At 39.3% G+C, this 26,335-nt stretch overlaps 1 protein-coding gene across 3 annotated transcripts in view; it reads left to right on the forward strand.

Annotated features, from left to right (window-relative positions):
* ESRRG (estrogen related receptor gamma) overlaps window positions 1–26,335 on the forward strand; it is a 225,769-nt gene that overhangs the window by 193,883 nt on the left and 5,551 nt on the right. For all 3 annotated transcript variants that reach the window (XM_047077227.1, XM_047077228.1, XM_047077229.1), the window contains one exon: window positions 18,285–18,554. In XM_047077227.1, coding sequence (XP_046933183.1) covers window positions 18,285–18,554 — 270 coding nt within the window. The remainder of the gene's footprint in view (window positions 1–18,284; window positions 18,555–26,335) is intronic.

The raw sequence follows: 26,335 nt of genomic DNA on the forward strand, positions 1-26,335 counted from the left end.
AGGCACATGATAAATGGAAGAGCTTAGCATGCTGCCTGGCACATAGTAAGCCCTGAGTGAATTTTATAAATTGTTACCAGCACCATGATTCTTAACAAGAAATAAAGAAGAATTGACCCCTGGCTTTGAAGGATTCAGGAGACCTCACAGAGAGAGGATCCCTGCTTCATATAGATCCATAAGGGGTCAGATCCTAGTCGGGGAAACCATGAGTTGGGTTCAGGTGGAAGATAATGGAGGGCTGAGGGCTGAGGGCTGAGGGCTGAGGGCTTAGGCAGTGGGACTGGAAATAGGAGGTGGAACTAAGGGGTGTTTCATAGAAGCAGTTGGACATTGGAGAAGAGTTAAAGAGAACATCAAAATTTCAATTCTATCTTGCTGAGTATTTGATGATGCTTTGGGGAATACCTTGGAATGTTTTTTGGGGGGGTACAGGATAAGTTCAATTTTAAACATTTTGACTGTGATACATTTTAATGGGAATGGCCTTCAGGGAGCCGGAAGTAAGGATGCACTTGTAACACAAGTTTGCTATATCCCTAGACATGGGGAGAGCAGCAGAGGGAGAAGAGAAACTGCCAAGGCAAAATTATTGAAAGTATCACATGGAGAGGATTATCACAAAAGAAGGAAGGGAGACCAGGAGAAATATGAGGCACACTACCAGTGGGGGGTGGGGTGCAGGTGTTTCAGAGAGGAAGAGAGGAGAAGAGCCAAATAGGATTTGAAGGAGGGCAGGCCATTGGAATTGCCAGTGAGGTGATTGTAGGTGGCCGTGGTAAAACAGAGAGGCTAAGACGTGATTCAGGCCTCAGCGGATTGCAGACGAATGGTAGCAGACAAATGTGAGTGTGCTACTTGTGGGGATTTTCAATGGTGAGAGGGTGGGGGAAGTGGAGAGATACAGACAGACACACAGACACACAGAGACAGAGAGCTGGCTATTGAGGAGGAACCAGTGTGGAGAGGAAATTTTATGAGAATAGAAGGATGAAGGAATGGAAACTCAGGAAGAGAGATTAAGAGACACAAGAAAGGAAGAGGGGTTGAGTGGGAAATTGATGGAATGAATCTTCAAGGTGGTGAGAGTTGATGGGATTGAGAACATAGTAAAGACCTTCCTCGGGAAGAAAGAGCAATCCCTTTTCTTTACAGACAAGTGGGAGGTATTAGGAATTGGTCCTATTACAGATGAGAAGGCGAAGTAAGTAGGTCAAGGGCATTTATATCTATTATTCTTCATTTCTCAAAAAAGTGGGAGGTGAGATCGCATTGGCAGAATAAAATACGGTCAAGCCTAGAAAGGGATTCAGGCAGGGAGACCATCCATTTGTGTAGGAAAGGTATGTTTCACATCTACGCTTTCTCCTGCCCAAAACAAAGAACACCAAAGATAATAGAATGTTCAATCTGGACTGTAGACTGGCCCGTCCAGTCAAGCAACCTTGTTCGGTAGATAAGGAAATTGAACGATTCGGTGGCTAGCTCAAGGTTACACAGCTAGTTAGTAGCCGACATTGTACGAAAACCAGTTTTTCTCACTCTTAATTTGTACTCTTAGTGAAGTGTTTCAAGCTGTGCTTTCCAGAGACTTAATGCCACTTAAACCAGTAATATATCTTCTTTTATAGGCACCACCCCCTTTATGCACACATACACCTTACCTCCCTGCTCGTCTTCAATCTCAAAATCAGCCTACATGCATGCTGCTACTTTTCTTTCTTGCCCTGCGTGGTCCACTGTCTCAGCTTGCAGTCTGAATTGGATTGACCCTCAGATGGGCTTTTTCTCCTGGATAGCCATGTTGCAGACTGGCTGTCTGGTCATATTCCTGAAATGAGCCAGCATGTGGCTGATGCCATCATAAGGACTGAGGGCATTAGCTCTGTGAGTTGCTGCCATATCCCAAAGGCAGAGTTGAACTAGATGCTCCCTGGAGTGTAGCACTTATGGTTGTCAAATGAACCTCCTACGTGGCCCTTTTCCATTTAACTTGATATTTGGAAGGATCTACATAAATGCTTAATTCAAAAAAAAAAAAAAAAGAAAAAAGAAAAAAGATGTTGTTGGAAGCCTGTCAAGCAAACCCTAATTTTATCAGTTGTTAGGCTACATGAATTCTTACATTCCAAAATGAAAATACTTTTGAGCTACAGATGTTGTAGTTGTATCTGAATATGATTTTATTTTCCCTGTCTGCGTCGCAGCCTGGGTTTCTGTTCTTAGATTACAGCTTATATTTTTAAATGTCAGGATCTATAAGAAAGATACTCATGAGCTATAATCTCATTTGTTTCAGGGTACTTATTGTGAATTGCTGTGCTAGTGGTATGTGCGGGCAAAAAATCCCAGATATCTAGCGTTTTTATTTTTTTTCCACCTCTGAAATAGATGTTAGGATATCTGAGTAGTTTCTGCCCTTTCAATAATGCACTAAGTACAATGCTCATGGACACACTCACACCCCTTCTTCCTTCTCTCATTTGATTTCGAGATACAGAGAATAAATGAGACGTTCACTTGGGTTTCGCTGTCTTTTATGAAATCCAACCCATTCTGGAATGAATGAGCGAGAGACTCGGGAGGCTGTCTTCATGGGAGCCAACTGCCTTTCCCAAGTGTCTCATCCTCTCTCTGTCATCCCCAGGCGATGTGCCTGCATTTGTGTGTGTAGATTTATAGTTTATCTTTATCAATGGCTTCATCTGTAGGTAGCTATTATAGCTGCCTCGCCTGGATATTGTTTGGGCCTGATAGATCTGTCTGTAGTTCATCAAAGGGGAGCAGAGTGCCTAAAAGCCATCGGGTCCAGCTGAGGATGAAATACGAGCCATCAGCCTTGGTAATGGCTGTAAAATTTCATAATTACACGGCCTTTATTACATTGCATAATGATCCTGAAGCAGTATGGAACAATTAATTAAGATTTTCAACCGTGGCTCTTTCAGAAATTAAAAGGTGCTAGTAGCTGAGAAATGGGGATCTGTCTTGTCCTAAAAGCATTAGGGATGCTTAAGAAATAACTTTCCTAGGCACTTTCGGTTTTTTTTGTTGCTGTTGTTGTTGTTATGAAGAGGAACATCTTCTAGTTAGAGAACAAGCATTGGTATACCATGGCTATTCTCAAGTTTTTATTCCAACTTCAAAACCGATACTTTAAAAGGCATGGGAGTGAGCATGCTAAGGGTCTATATAACTCCCCAACTTCCCTTTTCTCTTCTTTGAAAAATTCTATTCAGCCTCCTGCTGTAGCCATTTATCACGTTTATGGTTGTTCGTCTCTACACATTAAATAAATGCAGGCTCTGAGATAGGGGGTCAGTTAACTGCCTACTACAGTATACTGACCAAGGAGTTTCTCTCATACACTCTCTCATATCTCGAGGCATTAAAATTCTTTCAAGATCTCTACGGTTTTGACAGTCATCCCCAAAGGAAGACTTTACTGTTTTCATTTATTATCCTGTGAATCCAGCATGTCACATCTAATATATACCTTTTATTTTTTGTTTCCATAATCTCATCTTCCCACCCCATGAAGAGTAATTAAATTGTGTGAGGGCCTGGAAGAGCTGGTAGGAGTTTGCTATTCCTAAATAATAACAGAAGCCAAAGAAAAATATATGGTATACACACACGTGTGTCTGCATTTGCGCATGCAAATTATGACCCATTCTTGACTCTGTTTTCCATGTCAGGGAAATTATGATTGAGATGGTTGCATACTATAAAATACTAATGACAAGATGGTGAAACAAGCCAGCATTTTTATTATGATGACTCCAAGCCATATCCCAGGCTTTCGTGCATGTATTTGAGAGGAAGTGGATATGTTTCAAGGAAACATTATCAATAGTACAACGGCGATGAGAAGAAAATTAAAAAAAGAAACCCCTAACATCATTGCGATTTACACAGAACTCCTGCATATTTGTTTACGTCAAGTATTATTGTTTTTAAATTGACAATCATCATATAACGTTTTACGGATCTAAATATTTCATGGGAGACTAAAACTTCCCTTGGGCATCCCCAATAATAAACTTTCAGCAGAAAATTTGGACGGGATTATGTGCTTCAAGGAGGAGCTACTGCTCAGAGTAAATTCTCTTGTTGAGGCATTTAGTCCCTTAATAGGAATTTTCTGATCTGCTGTCATTCTTGTTCACACACCGAGTGTCACTGCCTCTAAAACACTTGTCATTCTTTAATGGAAACAAAATAGTCATTGCAGCCAGAGCCACAATGTCATTCCACTACCCCTTGCTGCGTCGGCAATAGTGAAAATGACAGAGCGGCTCTCAGTAGGGGTAATTAAAATGTAAATATTGATATTTTATTATTTGAAATTACTTTCCAGTGCGGCATTTAATATCTCTCCATCTGTGCGGCTCTGTTTAGCGGTCACTTTAGTGCAGCTCTGGGATAGCGAGCAGCGGCTTGATTCCCGTTATGTCAAAATGCTTGTTGCTGCTTAATTTTGATATCTAATTAAGTGGAAAAGTACAGTCCACACTGTAATCCATGGCATCTTAACCAGCTGCTTGGGTATATTTAGAATTAATCTCCACTATGGAATCATCCTAATGTATGCAATTAAGAGTCTGCCGATGGCTAATTAGGTGTATTAGAATCAGGCAGCTTTTTTTTTTTTTTCCTCCTTTTTTTCCCCCTTTCATTTTGGACTCTTGCAAATGTAAGAGTCTCTCCCTGCAGAGGTGGTCTTAATGCGACTCAAATTGAGTTAGGAAACAGTGCAACTTCCGAATAAGTTCATCCATGGACAGCAGTATTTGCATTGTCCTATGCTTATTTGCGTGAGGCAACCTAATGTAGGAATGTCCAGGACTTCCTGGATCTATTTGCAGGATCTCAGTGACATGAAAGGGACTGGTCACAGCATAGAGGAGAGGTGGGACACAAAGATAAATATACTTTCCAACAGATCAAAGCAGGGAGACTCCCGGGCAGCACTCTGCAAGCCCTTGTTCATTTAGGGAGGAGAGGAATTATAGCGTGAGAGCTTTGCACCGCAGCTACATTTCCCTCCTCCATTCTACTTTTGAATGGAGCACTGTCTCCGAAAGAGTTATGATAAGAGGCACGGTTTGGTTTGTATATTATGTATCCGTGGTAAATACGGCAAGCAGCCTTTTACTACTGATAACGACTCTGCATTCATGTGCTTGGGGAAGTCCAAGAGCTGTGTTGTTCCCTGTTTTTGTTTTAACTTGGCCAGTGATCCAAATTGGGGGCAGTGAAGAGAGGAAGAAGGGAAGGCAGCGAGGAATCGAAGGGGTTGCCTCTATTGTCAATGAGAAGATAACTGGTAGCCTCCCCAGTGGAACGTATGCCAAGCCGTAATGACTTAGCTCTGCTTGAGCCAGCAAACACCAGCCGTGAACTTGGGAGTAAATATTCGTAAACAGATCTTCATTAGCCACAGAGAAAAATAGTGTGGGAGCCTGACTTTAAACCGAACTCTTGGGGCTAGAAATTCAGAGAAGCTGTTTTCTCATGCTGTCCAGAGCACAAATTATGCTCGGGTCTTTTAAGCATAGATAGTGAGGATTTCTAATATTATTTGAATGTGGAGTTTCAGGGTCAGCATGCTATAATTTCGTATCTGTGACATGCATCTCATGGATAACATATTTCTCCTATGTTCTTTCATGAATACATATGACACTTTGTTTTTAATGGCCTGTGTTGTAAATCCTTTAACTTGTGTTTATGCAGAAGAACCTCCTGATTTTTTTTCCTGCCTCTCTTCCTTCTGGGGCGTATGTTGGAGACCCCCTGAGTTATAGTGTCTTTCTGTTTTGAGAAAAGCAAGAAAAGCACACGTGAAGGACTTTTTTTTTTCTGCTTTTCCTGTAACTAGTAAAAGTGAGAGAAAGGGAGATATTAATGTTAACTCCACAAATACCATTTTTTTAAATAATTAGTGCTCTCATTAAAATTTGTGTTTCTGTATCAAGGGGCCAATTAGGAAAATCTGAGAAGATTTGAAGGTATGTCATTTAAAATGAATATAGAAATTGTAAGTGATTTTCTCCTAGAGCTCTCATACAGAATCAGCTCTTGGTCATTTCACTGAAAGCACACAAGATGATCACAACTTTTTTTTTTTTTTTTTTTTTTTTGTAATTGGTAGCTGACATAACATTTTCAAATTTTAGGTGAGCTCATGAAATCACCCAGGTCTTCATGCTGCAAACATTATTCTGTGTCTTAACATGTGTGTAGTCGTGGCTTTCAAAAATGGGAAAATGGGGCGCCTGGGTGGCGCAGTCGGTTAAGCGTCCGACTTCAGCCAGGTCACGATCTCGCGGTCCGTGAGTTCGAGCCCCGCGTCAGGCTCTGGGCTGATGGCTCGGAGCCTGGAGCCTGTTTCCGATGCTGTGTCTCCCTCTCTCTCTGCCCCTCCCCTGTTCATGCTCTGTCTCTCTCTGTCCCAAAAATAAATAAACGTTGAAAAAAAAAATTTAAAAAAAAAATGGGAAAATAATAAAGAGAAAAGATAACCTGAGCTTTCAAGTCTGCAACTCTGCCTTCATTAATGAGAGCGGATGGACTGGGAAAAACTCTCACCTTTTGTAGACAGGCAGCATTTAATCCAAAACCAGACTGGAGTGGAGCAAGCACTTCTCTCTTTCTCCTAATTTTCTCTTTTGTGCTCACTTAAGAAAAAAAAAAAAAGAAAAAAAATATATATACACACATATAGATATAGATTCTTTAATTTTTCAATATCAGAATAGTATTTTGGGTCACACATAACAGAAATAAAGCAGCCATGGCTAAATTGCTATTCATACATTTCTTTTAATGGTTGAATGTTCCCAAGAGAAGCAGTTCCTCATAAATAAATAAATAAATAAATAAATAAATAAATAAATAAATACATAAATAGCTTTTAAAAGAAACATTCACAAAAATTCATTTTTAATTTAAAATACAGTTTAGGTCAAACACAGTACAAAATCAAACATTAGAAATTATGAAGGAAAGTAAACCATGCCAAGAATTTGTGGTTTAAAAAAAAGTTAGCCATGGGACGCCTGGGTGGCGCAGTCGGTTAAGCGTCCGACTTCAGCCAGGTCACGATCTCGCGGTCTGTGATTTCGAGCCCCGCGTCGGGCTCTGGGCTGATGGCTCGGAGCCTGGAGCCTGTTTCCGATTCTGTGACTCCCTCTCTCTCTGCCCCTCCCCCGTTCATGCTCTGTCTCTCTCTGTCCCCAAAATAAGTAAACGTTGAAAAAAAAAATTAAAAAAAAAGTTAGCCAGAAGTTACAGTTTATGGTTGTTTTCCAGCTGTTCTAAAGAGTATTAGAGGCACATTGATCTCTTGCCGAAGTCTGGCAAATGATGTGCTTTATTAATAACTTATTGGTCAGTTTATTAAAATGTTGGATGGTGAAGAAACATGTTATCTGGTCCTAAAATTTATGTTATCAAAATTCATCTTCTTGTGTTTCTCCCTGTATTTGTATTTTAATTGAAACCTATCCTCTTCAGGGACACCTGGGTGGCTCAGTTGGTTGAGTGTCTGACTTTGGCTCGGGTCATGATCTCATGGTCCCTGGGTTCGAGCCCTGTGTCAGGCTCTGTGCTGACATCTCAGAGCCTGGAGCCTGCTTTGGATACTGTGTCTCCCTCTCTCTCTGCTCCTCCTCCACTCACGCTCTTTCTCTCTCTCAAAAATAAATAAACATAAAAAGATTTTTAAAAAAGAAAAGAAAATCTATCATCTCCAACAGAGATAATCTGTTTGGCCGTAAGTCAAAATTCTCAGCTTAAGTATGTACAAAAAATGGGGGGGGGGAAGGAAATGTTCATATAAAAATCATGAGAACTTCCTACCTGACTGATTAAAAATACTTTCGGCCCCCTGCTTGATTTCCTTAAGGTCCACCCTGACTTCTTAGAGAGAGACTTAAATGGAGCCTGCTTTACTTGCCTGGAATATTTGCATAGGAGTGCGCCCAGCTATGCGTGTTCCTAAGGCAGGTGGAAATGGTTCTTTTTTGAACTTATTACATAGGAGTGGATATGCAAACCAGTTTGATAAACCTGAAACATGTCTAAATGGCATTTAAATTACATTAACACCTACTTGTACAGACACAGTTGAAAGGTCATGACCGACAAGTACCATCTTCACTGTAAATGTCTCATTTGCTGCTTTAAAACGGGAAGGCACCTTACTCCCTTGGTGCTGCTCAGTGGCTGTCGTGTTGCAAGTATTTCTGACAAGTGAGTGTTTATTTAGTGAGAATCCATTGTTCTAAAATGGACTGAGAGGGAGATTTCATATGAATGCATTTTTATTGCATTGTCTTCTCTTGGCTGTTCTTGATTCAGGGAACGGAAACCCGTAAAAAGGAAGCCCAAGATTTCTCAATCTCTCGGCCATTTTTTTTAAAGTGTGGAAAGTGACTGTATTTGGGTTTTATAAAAACTGGTTTTGAAATCTCTGAAGAATTTGTTTAAAAAGTAGGCATACAGATTTTTTTATTCCTGCAAGCAGAAAGAAGCACTGAGCATTTGTTTTCATTCCTGACTAACTAGGCTAGGATTTCAGAGGTTTAGTATTCTAGCTACAGAAGATAAATTTACACATTGTTAAGATCGTTATACAAAGAAGATAAAGTAGAGAAATACTTGTAAATAACAAAAGTCATTGTGACATTATCATGGAGTCTGTTGTGAATGGCTATTTATAAATATAAGAGAAAGCAGTTAGGCCTTATGATCAAAAAGTCAACTTTAGTTATAAATTAAAAAGGAGGGGTGCCTGGATGGCTCAGTCAGTTAAGCGTCCTACTTTGGCTCAGGTCATGATCTCACTGCTTGTGGGTTCGAGCTCCGTGTTGGGCTCTGTGCTGAAAGCTCAGATCCTGGAACCTGCTTCGGATCCCATGTCTCCCCCTCTCTCTGCCCCTCCCCGCTCACACTCTGTCTCACTCTCTCTCAAAAGCAGATAAACATTACAAAAATTAAAATAAAAAGAAACTAGCTTTAGAACAAGACCTTATCAGAGTTTAAATGGCTCCAAAGAAAATCCTATACACTCTTGGCACTTATAAGCAAAGAGCTTTACATATATTCAGTGCCTTAATAAACCCTTCTTGAAGTATGAAAAACAATTAGGCTACATTTTGTTGCATATTCAGATTTTCTTTCTGGGGGAGGGGACTGATATCTGAAATGCTATCTTCACTTCTAGTGTCCCATTCTTTGTGAAAGCCATTCAGTGAGTTGTGATTCATTAGTTGATTTGGCACAAATTTATTGAGCACCTGCTACGTGGCTGGTGCTGTTGCAGGTGCCAGGATTACAGCAAGGAACAAGGAAGAGGAGGGCTCCACTATTAAGAACTCCGAAAACATGGCAGCCCACTGGGAAAGATGTGTCTGTCAGGTGGCACATCATCACATTCACTCCTTTACTTGTTTAGGGCTTTAACCTGGAGCTCCACTTTCATATTTTACAGCTGGAAACGATGCCCGTGGATGCTACATAGGAACGATATAATTATAATGGCAGTAGGAATGGAAAAGAATGAATGTATCCACTTGATTTCAGAAATATGAAAAGGAAGGCTTGGTGGTAGAACATTGAAAGGCTGGGAGTGAGACAGCAGGCAGATGGTGATGCTGTTAATCTCGGAAGTAGGAGAGCTACAGGGTGGGGAAAATGAGCTCACTTTTCACCCTGCTACGCCATCTACAGAGGAGTTACCAGAAGAGGAGTTTTCAGGAAATGTGGCAGGAAAGGGATAAAAGGGCCAAACAGTGAAAGAAATTCCATTTTGTGCCGGTGGGTTTCAGTTTTTTGTCCACTGGAGAGGTTGAAGCCAAGAAAGCATCATGGCCAATGGATGGCATGCTTAGAGTTCATATTTAAAAATAATGCTTGAATAGCCACGGGTAAGATGGAAGAAGGAAATACCAGATAAGAATTCTGGTATCCCTTTATTCCAAAAGAGATGATGGAGATCTGAACCAAAACTGTGGGGAGTAAGGGAGGAGAGAAATTGATGACACATTGAGGAGGATGTGTACAACCAACACCAATCTTTCCTCCTTTACATATCCGTACACTTTGATCATTTCTTATGGTACCTACCTACTTTTCGTCATTGTATTCTAATTTACTTTTGCTGGACTGTAACATCTTACAGGGTACGCATTATATTGTACTCATCTTGTATATCCTAATGGGTCGAAGCATAGTGCTTCACTTATCATAGATGCATTAAATGTCAATTGGTTTTACTTTTGTTACACAACTGCAGCAAAATTCATTGGAAACTGAATAATGTACGTCTGGACCAAACCTTTAGGGACATTTGTTTCTACTTCCCTACTTTACCAATGAAAAGGCAGGAACCAGAGAAGTTGACTCATTCCCCAGAGTCACACAGTCACTTGGTGGGACAGGTGGCACCCAGTGCTAGGTTGATTTACTCTCGGTCCAATGATCTTTATCTGAGGTGCTCACCATTACCCACACACCCTTGTGCTTCATGTCAGTCATTCTCGCTGCATACTCCGAATCACTCGGCATTGGAACTGGAAGCTTCTTCAAAGATGTCTGGTCCCTATTTCGCATATGTCCATATTTCACAGATGAGAAGTCAACTATGGGTCTGTGTGAGTTTGCTGGGGCTGCTATAACAAAGTGCTACAAATGAGACGGCTTCCAACAGAAATTTATTGTCACTCAATTCTGAAGACTAGAAGTCTGAGATCAAAGTGTTGGGAGGGTTGGTTCCTTCTGAGAGTGGTAAGGGAGAATCTGTTCCATGCCTTTCTCTTGGCTTCTGGTGGCCAAGCATCTGTTGGCTTGTAAATGGCATTCTCTCTGTGTACTTGCACATCATTTTCCTTCCGTTTGTGTATGTCCCTCCCTAAATTTCCCCCTTTTTAATGAAACTACAGTCAGATTAGGACCCACCCTCATGACCTCATTTTAACTTGACTATCTACAAAGACCCTATCTTTATAGGTCACATTCACAGGTACTGAGAGAATTATAACCTCTTTTTTGGAGGGACACAAATCAACCCACAGCAGGGGTCAAGTTAGCACTATTGGTTGGAGTGTGGGTAGAAGTAGAACCTAGATCTCCAGACCTCAATGTCACTGCTCCCCACTCTAGCCTCTTTCATCATATATCCCTCAATGGCAGTCAACCTTTAGCTTTTGAATGTTTGACATTACTTATTTCCTACAAATTCTTTAAAAGTCTTTGGAAATGTCTGTCAGCCTACAAATCCTCAAAGTTCAGATAGAGGCAGTATGCATTTATTTTGAAGGCTTGATTTTTAAATCAAGTATTAGACCAAATTTGATGAGGACTTGGGAATTTCCTGAAGACAGTTCCCGCACATCTGATGCCCAGGCTGGGTTGATATTCCTTGGACTATTGGTCAGGTCCCCGTTAGCACCCTGTGGTATTTCCTGACCAGCCCCAACAGTGATTGGGTAGAGCCAGTCAGATTCAGGCACTGGATCTTTTTCTTTCAAACCAGAAATGTGGCTTCAAAATGAGCTTTTTCCTACTTCACATCCATCTACTCCCAAAGTAAGACTGAAAACTAAGGGTTTTTTTTGTTTTTTTTGTTTTTTTTTTTGAGTCCTACATTATATGGCACTGCCTTCCTTTTTTCTCAATGGTCAAACCAAATGTAGTCACATCAAAAAGGAAACTCTCCAGGCAGAGCTGTCTTGTTTTCAACTAGCACAAAATAAAGGTTGTGGGAAAAGAAAGCCATTAGGTATCCCTCCTTTAAAGCAGCTCAGCCTATACCTTTCTCTGTGCCTTCTGACAATTTTTCTTTCTTCTTGGCTTAGATGAAAGGATGGGAGAAGTAAAGTTGAGGTCAAGTAAAAGGGAGTTTGGGGAAAGCTAAAGGAACATTTGTAATCATTCAGCAGTGGTAGGTAAGTGGAATTTCCAAAGAGGAACTGTGCACTTCATCTAGATAGTCTCCATATTCCTATTTTACATCATCTGCCCCAAATCTAGTTCTTTTTTTTTTTTCCCCTCAAAGCAGGTTGGCAGCTGTCACCCTCCCACACTCACAGAAACAAACAAACAAAAAAAACTCTTGTTACGATTTTCAGGCTTTTCTGAGTAGCCCCTTGGGAATATCTTTCTTTCGCTGCTATTATAATTTTAATTTTTTTTAGCAAGCTGGATTTGGAAACAAGAAGCAATTACTACAGAAGGCATTTCACCAGGGCCATGGGGGCATGGTTTTAATTTCTGTGCCCATGAGTGGGCTAATTGAAAATTCATTTGGCTGTTTGCATAATCAGCATGAGTGGTCAGTGGCCAGTTGCACCTGGAAACTCAGTTAACAGTGATAATTCCATCTTGGACCAGTAGATAGTGCCTTTATGATTCTATTCTACCCTCCTTTAATTTATCATCACCACCCAGACCATTTACTAAGTTTTATGGATGCTGGTCAAGTTTGCCACGTAGAATTTTTGAATCTGAATTCTGTCTTGCAAGATTTCCACATTTTTCCTATGAAACCACTATTTTGAAATAATGGTTTCATAAAATCTCTGTGAATCTTACTTGAAGTATAAAAACAGAGCTGAAGAAACAGAAAGAACTAAAAGAAACAGATTTATTATGGAATCAACAAATGTTGAAAGCTGATCAAATCACAAGAAGGGGAGCTGTCCCATTTTTGTTAGTTACTGTTGTATTTTACCCAAACTAATTGAGATTGAGCCTGAATTAATGAAGTCTGGTTTATGGTCCAACTAAAAGAATAAAGATTCAAAGGATAATATTGGAGGTATTGTATCTAATGCTTAGGTACTAATATAATAGATAACAATTACCATCTATTACAAAGAAAAAATTTTAAATAAAATGCTTCTGATAGCACCAGGTAAAGATTCCAGCTTTCACTTTAGCACATGACCATCTGTAGTTGGCTTAACTCTAGCCGCTACTGAGTGCCAGCCCATAAAGTCCATTTCTGTAAAAATCAAAATAGAAAAAAGATCTTTATACATTTATATATATTAATTTTATATGTTATATATACATATATATACACCCTGCATATATATATATATATGTATATGTTACATATATATGTGTGTGTGTATATATGTGTGTATATATGTGTGTATATATATATGTATATATATACACACATATATATGTGTGTGTGTGTATATATGTGTGTATATATATATATGTATATATATGTATACACACACACACACACACACACATATATACATACACCCTGCAACCCCAGAGCTGTGTGTTTTGTGAATTATACAGCAAATGGTATGTCTGCTCATATGTGAAGTAACAACTGGCTTAAACATAAAGTTTAGCTCTAACAAGGTCTCCTGGTAGGCAAGACCAGATCTTAGTGCCATTGTGATTCTTGTCTCCCCTAGTTCCTGTAAACAGTAGGTTCATTTGTATGAGAGAGAAAGAATCTAGCTTATGCCACACTGCTCGCTCACCTTCTCTCCATGAATTTCGTTTGCGATCTCCGTGAGTCATTATGGCATCATTACAATTCTAGCATGATATGCTATTCGTTGAAAGATGTCAATGTTTTGCGGAACAGAGACACTACAGTTCAAAAACTGTGAGCGGGTAAATCAATGCCATGATTAACTGATATTAACGGACACCCTGAAGATTTAAAATGCTTGCTCTCTGTTTCAAGGAAGCAGCCGAGAAGAAAATGCCTAGCAGGGGTTAAAACCAGATGCCTGCACTGCAGCCTATTTCTGTCAACACTCCGTTCAGGAAATAAACATTTATGCTTTCTGAAATGAAAGTGTATTTTTGAAGACTAGCCGTCAGATATTTTTTGCCCTTCACACTTTCAAATGCTTAGCCTTTTCTGAAAGTTGACTGCAAAGTGCATCAGTTTGCCAGGCTAAAAAAAAAAAAAAGTGCTTGACAAGTGCCCATGGCACCACTGCCATCCTCCGAAGTTTCTAGTAGAAGAAGGCAAGAGGGCTGGCACAGAACATACTTTCTTCAAGCCTATTACTTCAGGGGTACCTGCCTCTTGAGAAGCTTTTCAATCCTTCCAAGTGATGTTATTCCCAACTGTCATCTGGTTTATTTGGAGCACACTGTATTGCAGATAAACATGCTATTTAACTGCGGGTCAAGGTAGAGAGTCATTCTGCTAGCAAAATGCCTGAGATACATTAAATGGCACTGACTCCGGGACAGAGATGAAGAGAGATCCCAGTTGTCAGCGATAGGCATGGAATGGGCCGGAGCCGGGGAGGAAAAAAAAAAATGCACCATGGTATCAGTGTGTTTTAAAAAGCTGTAATATGGCTGAACATTTAAAACTATAAGCTGTCACACACCAAAGATTAAGATCCCAGGACGCACAAAACACGAGGTTCACACAACACGACTGCAAAGCATATTTTATTTCACTTGGGAGAGAGGTTTCGCTCCAAAGGTATCTGAATCCTATAGGTGATGAGAACCTCTAATTTGTAGCCCAGTAGCCATAAAACACCACTAAATGCCGGGTGAAGGTGCACACAAGTAATTATCATTGGGACACAAGCGTGTGTGTGCCAAGAGAGCAGTAAGAGTGTGTTTTTAAAAAATTCCTTAAACTCAGTTTAGTTAGATCTTGGACATTTAGGTTTTGATACTTTTTGCTCAGGTCCACTGGTAAAAATGTTATCCAGATATGCTTATATATGTAATGTGTCTTAAGCTAGCACTCCTAAGGGGCAGTAGAAGAACTTTGTGGAATTAAAAGCTAATGTCTGTGATGTATGCAGCCTCCTTAGTGAGCAGGTGAGCACGATAATCTCATAACAAGGCCGTTTCACTGCCACGCAGGCATCTGGGCAGAAGCGACCTTTGCAACAGCTTCCAGATTGCGGAAGTGTGGTAGGAAAGGGTTAAAAGTGTTGCGATTCAGTTATTTCTAGAGCAAGAAGGGATAAAAGTCCGGACTTTTATTTATCCTCTGTAAAGCATGGATTGTCCTTTTTCCTACCGTTTTGCAAAATTACACCTCCTTTAATCAGCTGAAATAGATTTGAGGATATCAGGCAAGCAAACTTGTCAAACCTATATTCATCATCACCTCCTCCCTCACCAAAAAAATAAATAAATAAATAAAATGAGAGAGATCATCTTTTTCTTTACCCTTTTTCTTCTTTTTATTTCATCAAGAAGTGAAAGAAAAAAGTTAAGTTTACAGGAAAGATACACGCACACGTACGCACACAGAGCCATCGACAGAGAGCAAACAAATTGCAGGGTCCACTTTAAAAAATGAAATTTTATTGTTTTTTGCTTAATTAAACCCCAAAGAAATGTGTGAAACGTTGTTATGGCTGAAAATTGTTAATTTGTAAATCACAGGGACAAAAGGGCCCCTGTGCAACTTTAAAGTTTCCGTGCACGTAAATGTCGATAGCGTGCCTTCTCCATCATCAGCACTAAATTCACATTGATGCCTCTTTTCTTCTCCGTATTGATCCTTCCATGAGAACGTAGATTTGTATCTGTTAATTAATGCGTCCTGAAACAGCGTTTGTATTAATCAGGCAGATAAGAAAAATTGGATGCCTGCATCCTCCTGACAACCGTAAAAGTGCTGGCCCTGATAAAATCGTGGATGGACCTCAATAAAAAAGTTCCTCCTTCCACTCAATAAACTAATCATCCTGCTTTTAATTATTCGGCAGAAAGATGTGTGGAGATTGGAGAATGTGTAAATCTATTTACTAACAGCAGTGTCGGGAGGGAGAATAGGGCTGTCACAGGAAGGTGCTGCGGGCTACGCGCTCTGTCCGTCTGCCGCTGCAGAAAAACTGCTGCTTGAGAGCCTGAAAAGGAACAAGAAAACTAAGGCAAAGGGAGAACAGCCATCCCTTTTGGCTCGTAACTTTCCGGATGAGCATTTATTTCTTCGTCTATTTCATGTACAAAAGAAATCGTACTATTCCCTTTTCTTGAGCGAGATATTTGGATTTGCATTGCATGTTTTTTTTTTTCCTGGAGGGGGAACAGCAAAAAGAGCACTAGTGTTTGTTTGTTGTCAGTGTAACATTCTTAAGATCAGAAGCAAATGGAGCCTAACCTACTCAGGCGAGGCCATTATTTTACTCTTCTGACTGTTTGAAATGTTACCGATTGTTGTATCTTTATAGGAATTTATTTTTAATAAATGCGTTAATTATGCTGACCAAAACAAAAGGCACGGAAAAAGAGAAAAAAAGATTGACACAGCCAGCTCAAAAGAAGCTCTGTCACGTAATGTGTAAACAGCTTGATAAACAATGAAAGAAATGCTTTTTACACACGTCTGAAGACCATCCTTGACAAAAGCTGGACTGATCCTTCTTGATGATCTTATTAAATACTTCTAGTTAACGGTGCCAAATGGCAAACCACTGGTTTTCACCAACAGGCCAGGAAATCACTTTCGTTTCCTTGTCGTGCAGTAGTTTCTTACATCACACGGGACATGAACAATTTGATACGAATAAAAAATGGAACAACAGTGATGAGCATAAGCAGGAGCCTAAGCAGACTGGGCGGCAGTGGGTATTTATGAGGAAAAAATAGATTTCATAAGTTGCATTATTACAATTTTCTCCTATAGAATTATTGGTGGCAAGATCTTAAATCATAGTCCTGTGTCCTCAAAAACCACAGAGGTGGTCGATCGCTCTTGGAATTCCTGGGCATAATTTTGGAAATGAAAGTGAAGATTTAAGAAATATTTCTTTGTTTAGGACTCTTGGAAGAAGTAGGTGGCTGATCATCAGGTATCACCAAGACTTCCTTTCATTTTTATTTATTTACTTACTATTTATTTTGAAAGGGACTTCGTTTAGAATCCAGATCTAGTCCCTCTGAGATCTAAATAGACGTTTTAACCCCTAACTAGGTTTAAAGGCACAACTTCTGCTTTCCCTATTGAACCGCATTTTCTTTTAAAATTTGTTTGCATGTTTTCTTAAGCTCAGAAGGAACTTGAAGCATGTGTGTGTGTTGTGTGTGAATGCAGACCAGACTGTTACTGAAGAACTAAAGCAGTCATATAGGTAGTTCGATAGTTAAGAAAAAAGTAATATTTGATATGGCTGCATTTATTGAACCTACGTTATGCATTAGTATTTTGCTGGGTTTTATATCGTATTTCCCAAAAATAAAAATTGAGGTGCAGGTGAATTGTCTCGCTCATGGCGAAAGACACAGTAGCTGAGTGGGTCCAATATTCAAATTCAGGATCTGGCTCTGCCGATATGCTATCCATGGAACCCCATTGCTTCCACAGTTAACTTTTTAAATAACTGGATCCTAATAAGAATAAACTCTGCCTTTTTGATTTGGTGAGGAGGCCAGGCTGCTAAGTAGTCTTCTCTCTCTCTCTCTCTTCCTTTTTAAAGAATGTTTTCTTTTTTCTTTTTTCTTTCCTTTTTTAAGTTTATTTGTTTTGAAAGAAGAAGAGTGAGTGTGGTAGCAGGGGAGGGGCAGAGAGGGAGAGAGAGAATCCCAAGCAGGCACCACACTGTCAGTGTAGATCCCGATACGGGGCTCAAGCTCAAGAACCGTGAGATTGTAACCTCGGCCAAAATCAATAGTCAGATGCTCACCTGAGACACCCAGGCTCCCCTTCGACTCTCTTTTATACCAATAATCACCATTTTAAGAGGACTTCATGCTAAATATCCGTGGGTGCAGAATATCAAATTAAGAAGTCTCTTTCAGGTATCAGAATACCCATTATTCACTGAACGTCTGACTATTAGAGAGAAATGTTTCCAAATCGCACTCTACAGTGTGAGTCTAAACGTTTGTTTTCCTTTATTTTGGGATTCTTTTTTTTTAACCTTTATGTTGTTTATCAGTAGTGGTTTTTAGAGATGAAGTAGATGAAAACCTGACTTCCTGTAAGACATTTATAAAAACTCCAGCCGGAAATTGAGTATATTTAAAGACTACGTATTATTTTCTCCTGAAATGAAAGAAACAAAACTGCTTTTATGTTCTAGTGTCCTCAGCTGTGTCCATAAAACTTATAAAAAGCACCAACAAGTTGAACTGGTTTGTGACTTTTACTTTGCCATTTGCAAAATGATCAGGGAAAAATGTAAGAGCATCTAATCAAAGCTCAGCATAATTTTGAGCACCGATGCAGAAGCCGACTACCATATGAAACTAATGTTGCATTATGAAATTATGGCTTTAAAGTAACTTGATCTGCCCATCTTCCCATGCAGGCTTCTCCACGCTGTCCCTGGCGGACCAGATGAGCCTTCTGCAGAGTGCTTGGATGGAAATTTTGATCCTTGGTGTCGTATACCGATCTCTTTCATTTGAGGATGAACTTGTCTATGCAGATGATTATATAATGGATGAAGACCAGTCCAAATTAGCAGGCCTTCTTGACCTAAATAATGCTATCCTGCAGCTGGTAAAGAAATACAAGAGCATGAAGCTGGAGAAAGAAGAATTTGTCACCCTCAAAGCGATAGCTCTTGCTAATTCAGGTTGGCATATTGACATAGTCATTGTTACATTTTTTAATATTTCAGTTTTACCCTTCCCTCAACTTCTTCAGGGATTTGCTAAACCCAGTTGTAAATTCTGTATGAGACAGCAAAATTATAGTCATTACAGCTTTCTAGTGAAAAGTTACAGGAGAAATCAACTTGAATTATTTTTAGTATATTTACTTACTAAAAGCGGTGAAACTTTTGGCACCTAATGCATTTCCTAACTGGTAGTGTGAATGGCCACTCTCAGGACAAAATTACCTCCATTGTCTTGTAGGCACAAGTGAAAATACCTATGAATTATGGATACACAGAAACCTTTTCTCCCCCTGAAAAATGCACATTTTGCAATTGGAAAAACATATTTGGTGTTGTTTTTAGCTTTGGTTATCAAAAAATCCTCTGTTTTCTTGTATTCTGGAGTTCTCTAGAAATCTAATTCTGCTGGAGTATTTCTCTGAAAGGTACCACCTATGCAGTAAGGGTTAAGAATTATGGGAATAAATGGTCTTTACATTTGAACTGAAATGTACTAAAATAGCAACCTCTGATAAGTAAAAATCGTTGCTGCTTTGTTGTTTTTCCCTTTGTGCCTCTCCTAATGCTTTATTGTGGTCTTAAGTCTCTGTTAGCATTTGCATAAAGTTCAGGATAGATCCCTCCTTAATGACGTGCCGATCATTAGATACCTGCATGTCAATAACATGCTCTGATGCTATGTACCATTGACAGTCACACCGTGCCCCTCCATCTGCTTTTGTTTTGACCCTATCTTTGAACTTTATCTTGGTTGCTGGCCAGTAGTTTTCCCTTTAATTACAAGAAGGAAACTGTCAATAAAATCTGTTAAATGGGATGCAATGAGTGGCTTGAATGGGCGGACGGCTATTTGTTCAAATTCTGCAGCATTCAAGGTATTGACAGTTTGTTTTCTGGGGCCATATGTGACGATCAATCTCAGGCTGGGCTCAGCCGCGCTGAAAAATGAAAAACCAGATTGCTTTTGCTTACTTGTGGATGACGACTTTGTGATTTGGCGCGGTCCTAGTGAGATGAGACCTTCTGCCCAAATTGCCCCCATGAGAGCCGGGGACGCGTGACTGTTTTTAGAAATAATTTTTAATTGATTTTGTAATTAACAGTTCATCTACAATATTGATGCATGCATCCTTGGACTGATAGGAGGGAAATTGTTTTCAACAATGAAGTTGTACTTTCCTATTTGTCTTCATAATGGAGTTTAGCATTGCGTACTTTTAATCGCGAATGTAGCCCCTTGCTTACCACACCATTCACCTCTTTTTTTTTCCTAGTCCCCTGTGAAACTGTAAAATATGATTCTTTATGACAAGTGGCACTGTTGATGCAAACTCTCAGATACCCCCTGTCTGCCTCTCTAGAAGAGAGTCAAAGTGGGAGACAGGAGAGAAAATTTTCCAAGAACACGTTAGTTTGCATGGACTTCACATTATAACATCTCTCATAATTAGGGGAAAGATTTCACAGCAGTGCTTTGGGGAAGAATTTGTGTTTGGTAGTCATACAGTGATTCTAATTTTAAAACATATACTTGGTTAATTATTTTTAAAATACAGCAGGCATGTTTTATATCTTTTATATTACCTACTGCTTTTTAAAATTGTTAACTAATGAACGCTAAAACTTTATCAAAATTGTTAAAATCTTATAATTTTAGATGCTAGATATATACTTTCTGGCCTGAATTAATTAGGAGCAGCATTTCTGTCTGTTGTTTAGAAGTGTAATCATTAATGTTTTGATATGTAAATATTCGAATCTCACAGACTCTGCTGTTGGGAGGAGGAAGTGACCTACTTTAGAGCCATGACTGGTGATTATAAAGTCTTTAAAGAGCTCGTTAGTTTGCTTTTCTTGTTTAAAGCCAGACATAGTGAACAGGCCCTCTCTCTTTTTCTCTTGTACTGTTAGTAACACTCACGCCGAAAATTTGGCCTTGTCACAGAGTTTTTCTGCAAGTGATTGTAACTTATTTTTTAGCTTCTCAATACCAAGAAAATTAACTGAACCAGAGTCCATGAAAAGGAGTAAAGATTAAGTACTTTAAGGACTATGTTGATGTGTAAATTGTGCCACCTCTCTTGGGTTGTATGGATATGGCCCTTTCCTCATGCATGCGTCCTACGCGCCCCACCATTTTAGCATGGGATAAACCACTCAGAATATCTTTTTTTTAATTGTTTTAATGTTTATTTATTTTTTTTTTTTTTGAGAGAGAGAGAGAGAGAGAGAGAGAGAGTGCACGCGCACGAGCAGGGGAAGGGCAGAGAGAGAGGGAGACACAGTATCCAAAGCAGGCTCCAGGCTCTGAGCTGTCAGCACAGAGCCTGACGCGGGGCTCGAACTCCTGAACCATGAGATCATGACCTGGGCCGAAGTCAGATACTTAACTGACTGAACCACCCAGGTGCCCCAGAAAAGAATTTTTTTTCTCACACTGTCAATATGATGCTACTTTATTCCATTTTTTGGCCAGTATTTGGTTGACAGCAAAAAAGTTGTAGATTCAGTTTTGCTTAGATCCAGGTTAAAAACACATCAGTATGAAAAATGTTTTAATACCTTTCATAGACACCCTAAAAAGCTCATAGATTTTCTTTTAGTATTTAGAAATTTCAGATTAACATCAGTGAGCTTTGGTGCAACAACAACAACAACAAAATTCTGGTTTAGTGTTAGTTATTTAGATACTTAGCATCCCCTCTATGGCTATAGGTGTTAACAACCCTTGTCTCGTTAATCTAAATTTCAGCTTATTTTAAATATCTGTCTTTATTCAATAATTACAAATATTGCACTTACGCTTGGGAAACAGGGAATCGTCTTCTTGATCAAGGCTGTCATATATTTTTGTAGCTCTGTTTCTGGCATGTGTGAATTCAGGAATTCTTACAGCACCAAAAACATCATCAGAAGTACTTTCCCTATCTTGAGATATGGCCAAAAAATAAAACCCAATATATTATGAACTACTGTTGTAATTCTCACATTCAAAATTTGAAAACCCCAAATAATTGTTCCTATTATTTTTGAAGGTAAAAAACTCACAGTTTCTTAAACTCTAAAGTTTCCTACTTTTGAATGCCCATGACCTCTTAGCTGATTACCGCATCCCTAATATACTTCTGTGCGATCAAATTTAAAAAGGAAAATCTGGGCCCCACTTTGAACATTGTTATTGCTAGGCCCCAGTTCTCTCATCCATACACCAAGAAGTTAGTCTGATCTCTAGAATCCTTTCCATTTGGGGAATGTTATGATTCTGTAATTAATATTATGTCTTCAGTGGAAAATTTAGTGAAACATTACCACACACATTTTGGGTAAGATTACACCATGTGATTCTATTCTCTCTGTTTGGTTCTATTGATTCTTAGGTCTAAGAATTTGTTTGACCCTATTCTCACTGTCCCCGTGAAAATGTACTCATTCTTATGTAACAGAAGACTAAAGCAGCTTAAGAGGAAGAATAAACGTTTAGTCTGGTCATTCTCTTTCGCTCAGATCACAAGTGACACCTTCATAGCTGCCCCTCATACCTCATGTCACCCGGCCCTGCCCCCAACCTGGAGCCCTGTGAGCCCAGCCCATTCGAGAATAAACAGAATCATGGTGCCTGGGTAGCTGAGTCGGTAGAGTGTCCAAATCTTGATTTCAGCTCAGGTCACGATCCCAGGGTCATGGGATCAAGCTCCAGGTTGGGCTCTGCGCAGAGCATGGAGCCTGCTTAAGATTTTCTCTCTCTCTGTCCCTCTGCCCCCTCCCCCACTCCTCTCTCTCTCTCTCTCAAAAAAAAAAAAAAGAAAGAAAGAAAAAAAGAACTGAAAAAAATAAAAGAATAAACAGAATCTATAGGCTTAATGCTGAGTTTTTATTTCTATACCATACTTCTAGAATAATAGCATCTGTTAATATAAAACAGTGAGTAATATTTTGGTCATCAGTTTCAAATCCTAAGTAATTATAACCACATCCAGATAGTATTTTGTCCATGAGAACAAATGTTTGATGTGTAGAATTGTGATATGATTTCAAGGGATAGAAAGTTTATGATGACTGTAGGAGACTGGAATGAGGGCCATACTTAATCACAATATTTGGACCCTCATAAATTTGACCAAGTGTTTCTCAGTCTTTTTCCATTATCACTGCCTTGGGGTAGCCTTTTTAGATATTTTTTTTTTAATAAGTCCCCAGTGAAATATTAACATTACAAATATGTTACGTATCTGTTTGTGTACTGTATATATATGCATTTTACCTTTTAAAAGGATTTTTTTCACCACTTCCAAATTCCAAATTTCGCTTCCTTTGAGAATGCATGCTTTAGTCACATAACTTTTCTTGTCTCTAAAATGAGGTAGGTGAATTAAATAATGTCTCATATCTCCTAACTGGCCTAAAATTTTTATGTCAGTTACTTTTAAGTGAGAGCAGTGAGTTTGGTCATATATTTTTTTTTGTGTGTGTGTGTGTGTAGGTGCAGAATTTGTAATATAGAAATATTAACATCTTCATGAATCTGAACAATTAGTGTAAAAGTGAATAAACCTCTCCAGTCCCTTTGTATCTCCTGGGCCCTTCGACATAATTTTATTCAAATTTTGACTACATTTGGTGATTTGACATTTTAGATATTGACCAAGAGATTATCCTTTTTACAGAATCTTTCAGTAGACTTTTTTTTTTTTTTCGCTTTTACTGGGGAATCTCATTTGCTTTCCACAACATGCCTGTGAGGTAAACCTGTCCAATGTCATTTTACAGGTAACTGAAGCGAGCTGATAAAGACGTGTGGCCGCCATGAGACAGAGGGCTGGGCCCTCTGTCCCTTGCTATCAATAAGCTATTTCTAGTCCACAAATAAGTATACAGCATGTCTTTAAAAGGGTCAGTGCAGAAGATTAGCAATTGCAATTTCACATCCGCCAACCTAAATTAGTACTTTCAATGTAGTTTAGAATTTTGCACCCACTTTATCTTGCTGTCTTCTTGGAATTAGAAGAGTATAAAACCACCCTTGAAAGTGACGAAAAAAAGAATTGGAGACAAAATTTTTACTGCATTTATAGCATTTTATAAGAAGTTAGTAATGGTGGGTCTTTTGTGGCAGGTAGATATTTATTCTTAACTTTTACCCAGACCAAACTGTAATTAATACTCTCCTCAAAATCAAAATTATGATTTTACATCTCCTAGTCTACTTTTCTTTGACTTTTGTTCAGATCTGCCATCACTGTTTGGTTTATTTTAATTTTGATTTTTTTAATGTTGATTCATTTTTGAGAGAGAGAGAGAGTAAGTGTGCCACTCAAGCGGGGGAGGGACAGTGAGAGAGGGGGACAGAGGATCCGAAGCAGCTGTGTGCTGACAGCAGAGAGCATTGACAACGCAGGGCTCAAACTCATGAACCATGAGATCGTGACCTGAGCCAAAGTCTGAGACTTAAGCAACTGAGCCACCCAGGCACCCCTAATTTTGTTTAAGATGATATATTTGATTTGAAGCGGGTGGTGGATTTATTCAGTGTAACCTTTCATACATATTAGAAGTTCATACATATTATGATATTTCAAATTTTTATGTGAAAAGTAAAATTGGGTTTTTAAGTGTTTCTTATCATATTTAGTGATCACCATGCCCTGACACGGTGTGAGACATATTTGCGGCAAGTGTCTCTGTGCTTCCGACTGGGTAATAAGCACATAAGCACTCTGCAGTTGCTCTCCTTCTAGGGAATGACATAATGTAACTTTATTTTCATTTACAGGTCTTAAGATAATGACGAATCCCTTACAAAAAGGTAACTAGCGTGGTGCAGATCGTTTATGATACTGTGGAATGTTGAAATATTTACCACCCAAGTTGCTATCAACATTCACTTATGGAGTATAATTGTCTGATCGCTTCTAGGAAAACAAGTTAGAAAGCTCCTGGATAAGTAGATACTGAGGGAGACAGAAGGCCTTAAGTACTTGTAGGGAAATAGAACAGGCCTAGCAGGGAAATCTGACCGTGCAAGGTAAATAGAATAATGGTAACAATAATTTGGGATTTATGAAAGGGAAACCTGGAGGAACTATGGACTATGGATCTGTACTTTAACATTTGATATAAATACAGTAGAAGAGTGATTTGTGTGGCCGGTATAAACATCAAAGTCTGGCTCAATGGAGCAAGAAATGAGGAAAACAGCTATCCCAAAAAATACATATGTCTCAGTGGAAAGCTTTAAAATCAATTCTGTTCTTCTCATCATAGTTAAGCACAAAATAAGAATTGCTATTGCTATTTCCAGCATTAGAATTATAACCTTTCTGCATTAGGAAAGACGTAAAAAGTTTTTTGGTCTAACCTCCTCCTTCATGTGTGAACAGCTTCCCCTTGGCATATCTGCCAAGTGTCTCTACAATCTCGCTCAGAATATTGCCTAACTCACTAGTTTCTAGAAGGGACCGTTCCATCAGAAGTTTCTCACTGTCCCTATCTCTGTCTCTTTTGTACCATTTTAATGTAAAATAAAACACAGAATTTAACACACACACACACAACCATATGTATAATTTAATGGGTGTTTTATTTTTTTATATTAATTTTTTTTATGTTTATTCATTTCTGAGAGAGACAGAGCATGAGCGGGGGAGGGGCAGAGAGAGAGGGAGACACAGAATCTGAAGCAGGCTCCATGCTCTGTCTGAGCTGTCAGCACAGAGCCCGACGCGGGGCTCGAACTCACAGACCATGAGATCATGACCTGAGCCGAAGTTGGTCACTCAACCGACTGAGCCACCCAGGTGCCTTTTTTTTTTTTTTTTAATTTTTATGGGTGTTTTAGTTTTCTGTGGCTGCTCTAAAAAATTACTGCAAGTTGGTGACTTCACACAATACAGAGAATACTTATTCTCTTTCTGTTCTGGAGATCAGAAGGCCATAATCATGTTCACTAGGTTAAAACAAGATATAGACAGAGAAGCAATCCTTCTGGAGGCTCTAGGGGAGGTACTGTTTCCTTGCTTTTTTCATCTTCTAGCGTGACATTCCTTGCATTGCTTGACACGTGGCACCTTCCTCCATCTTCAAAGCCAGCAGCATAGCATCATGAGTCAGTGGTAACATTGCCTCCTTCCGTTGCCTCTCTTTTATAAAGACACGTTTGATTTCATTGACGATCTTCCTGGATAATCTAGAATAATCTCCCATGGCCGATCCTTACTGGCAGCTGCAAAGTCTCCTTTGCCATATCAGGTACCATTCAGGTTCCCGTGATGGGCTATCTGGATATCTTGGGGGCCATTGTGCAGTCTGTCATGGTGGCTGTATGAGCAAGGAGAAGACACAAAACTTTGCAAGATATCCCAGAAAACCCTCCATGTGTTTCATCCTCATGTCACCCCCTCCTTTCTCACAAAAGTAACCGCTATCCTGTCCTGTTTTTTTTATCACTTCCTCACCTTTCATTATAGCTTTATTGCTAAATGTGTATCCTCAGACATAATAGTCTAGTCTTGCCCATTTCAAAACAAATTTTTTAATGGATTTTTTTTAACTCTTTTAATCTAAAAGTTCATCTTTCATTTTCATTTTCTTACAGTTTTTCTGTTGAAGAAGCCAGGGCATGTGACTTGCAGAGTTTCCCACAGTCAGGGCTTTACAGATTGCACACTTCAGGTGCAGTTCACGGTTTCTCTGCCCTTTGCATTTGTGCAAATTGGCGGCAAATTGGATCCAGAGACTTA

This window comes from Lynx rufus, unplaced genomic scaffold (genome assembly GCF_022079265.1).
Source record: "Lynx rufus isolate CCGP_SWC_20201006 ecotype Redwood Valley unplaced genomic scaffold, mLynRuf1.p SCAF_15, whole genome shotgun sequence".
NCBI classification, from domain to species: domain Eukaryota; kingdom Metazoa; phylum Chordata; class Mammalia; order Carnivora; family Felidae; genus Lynx; species Lynx rufus.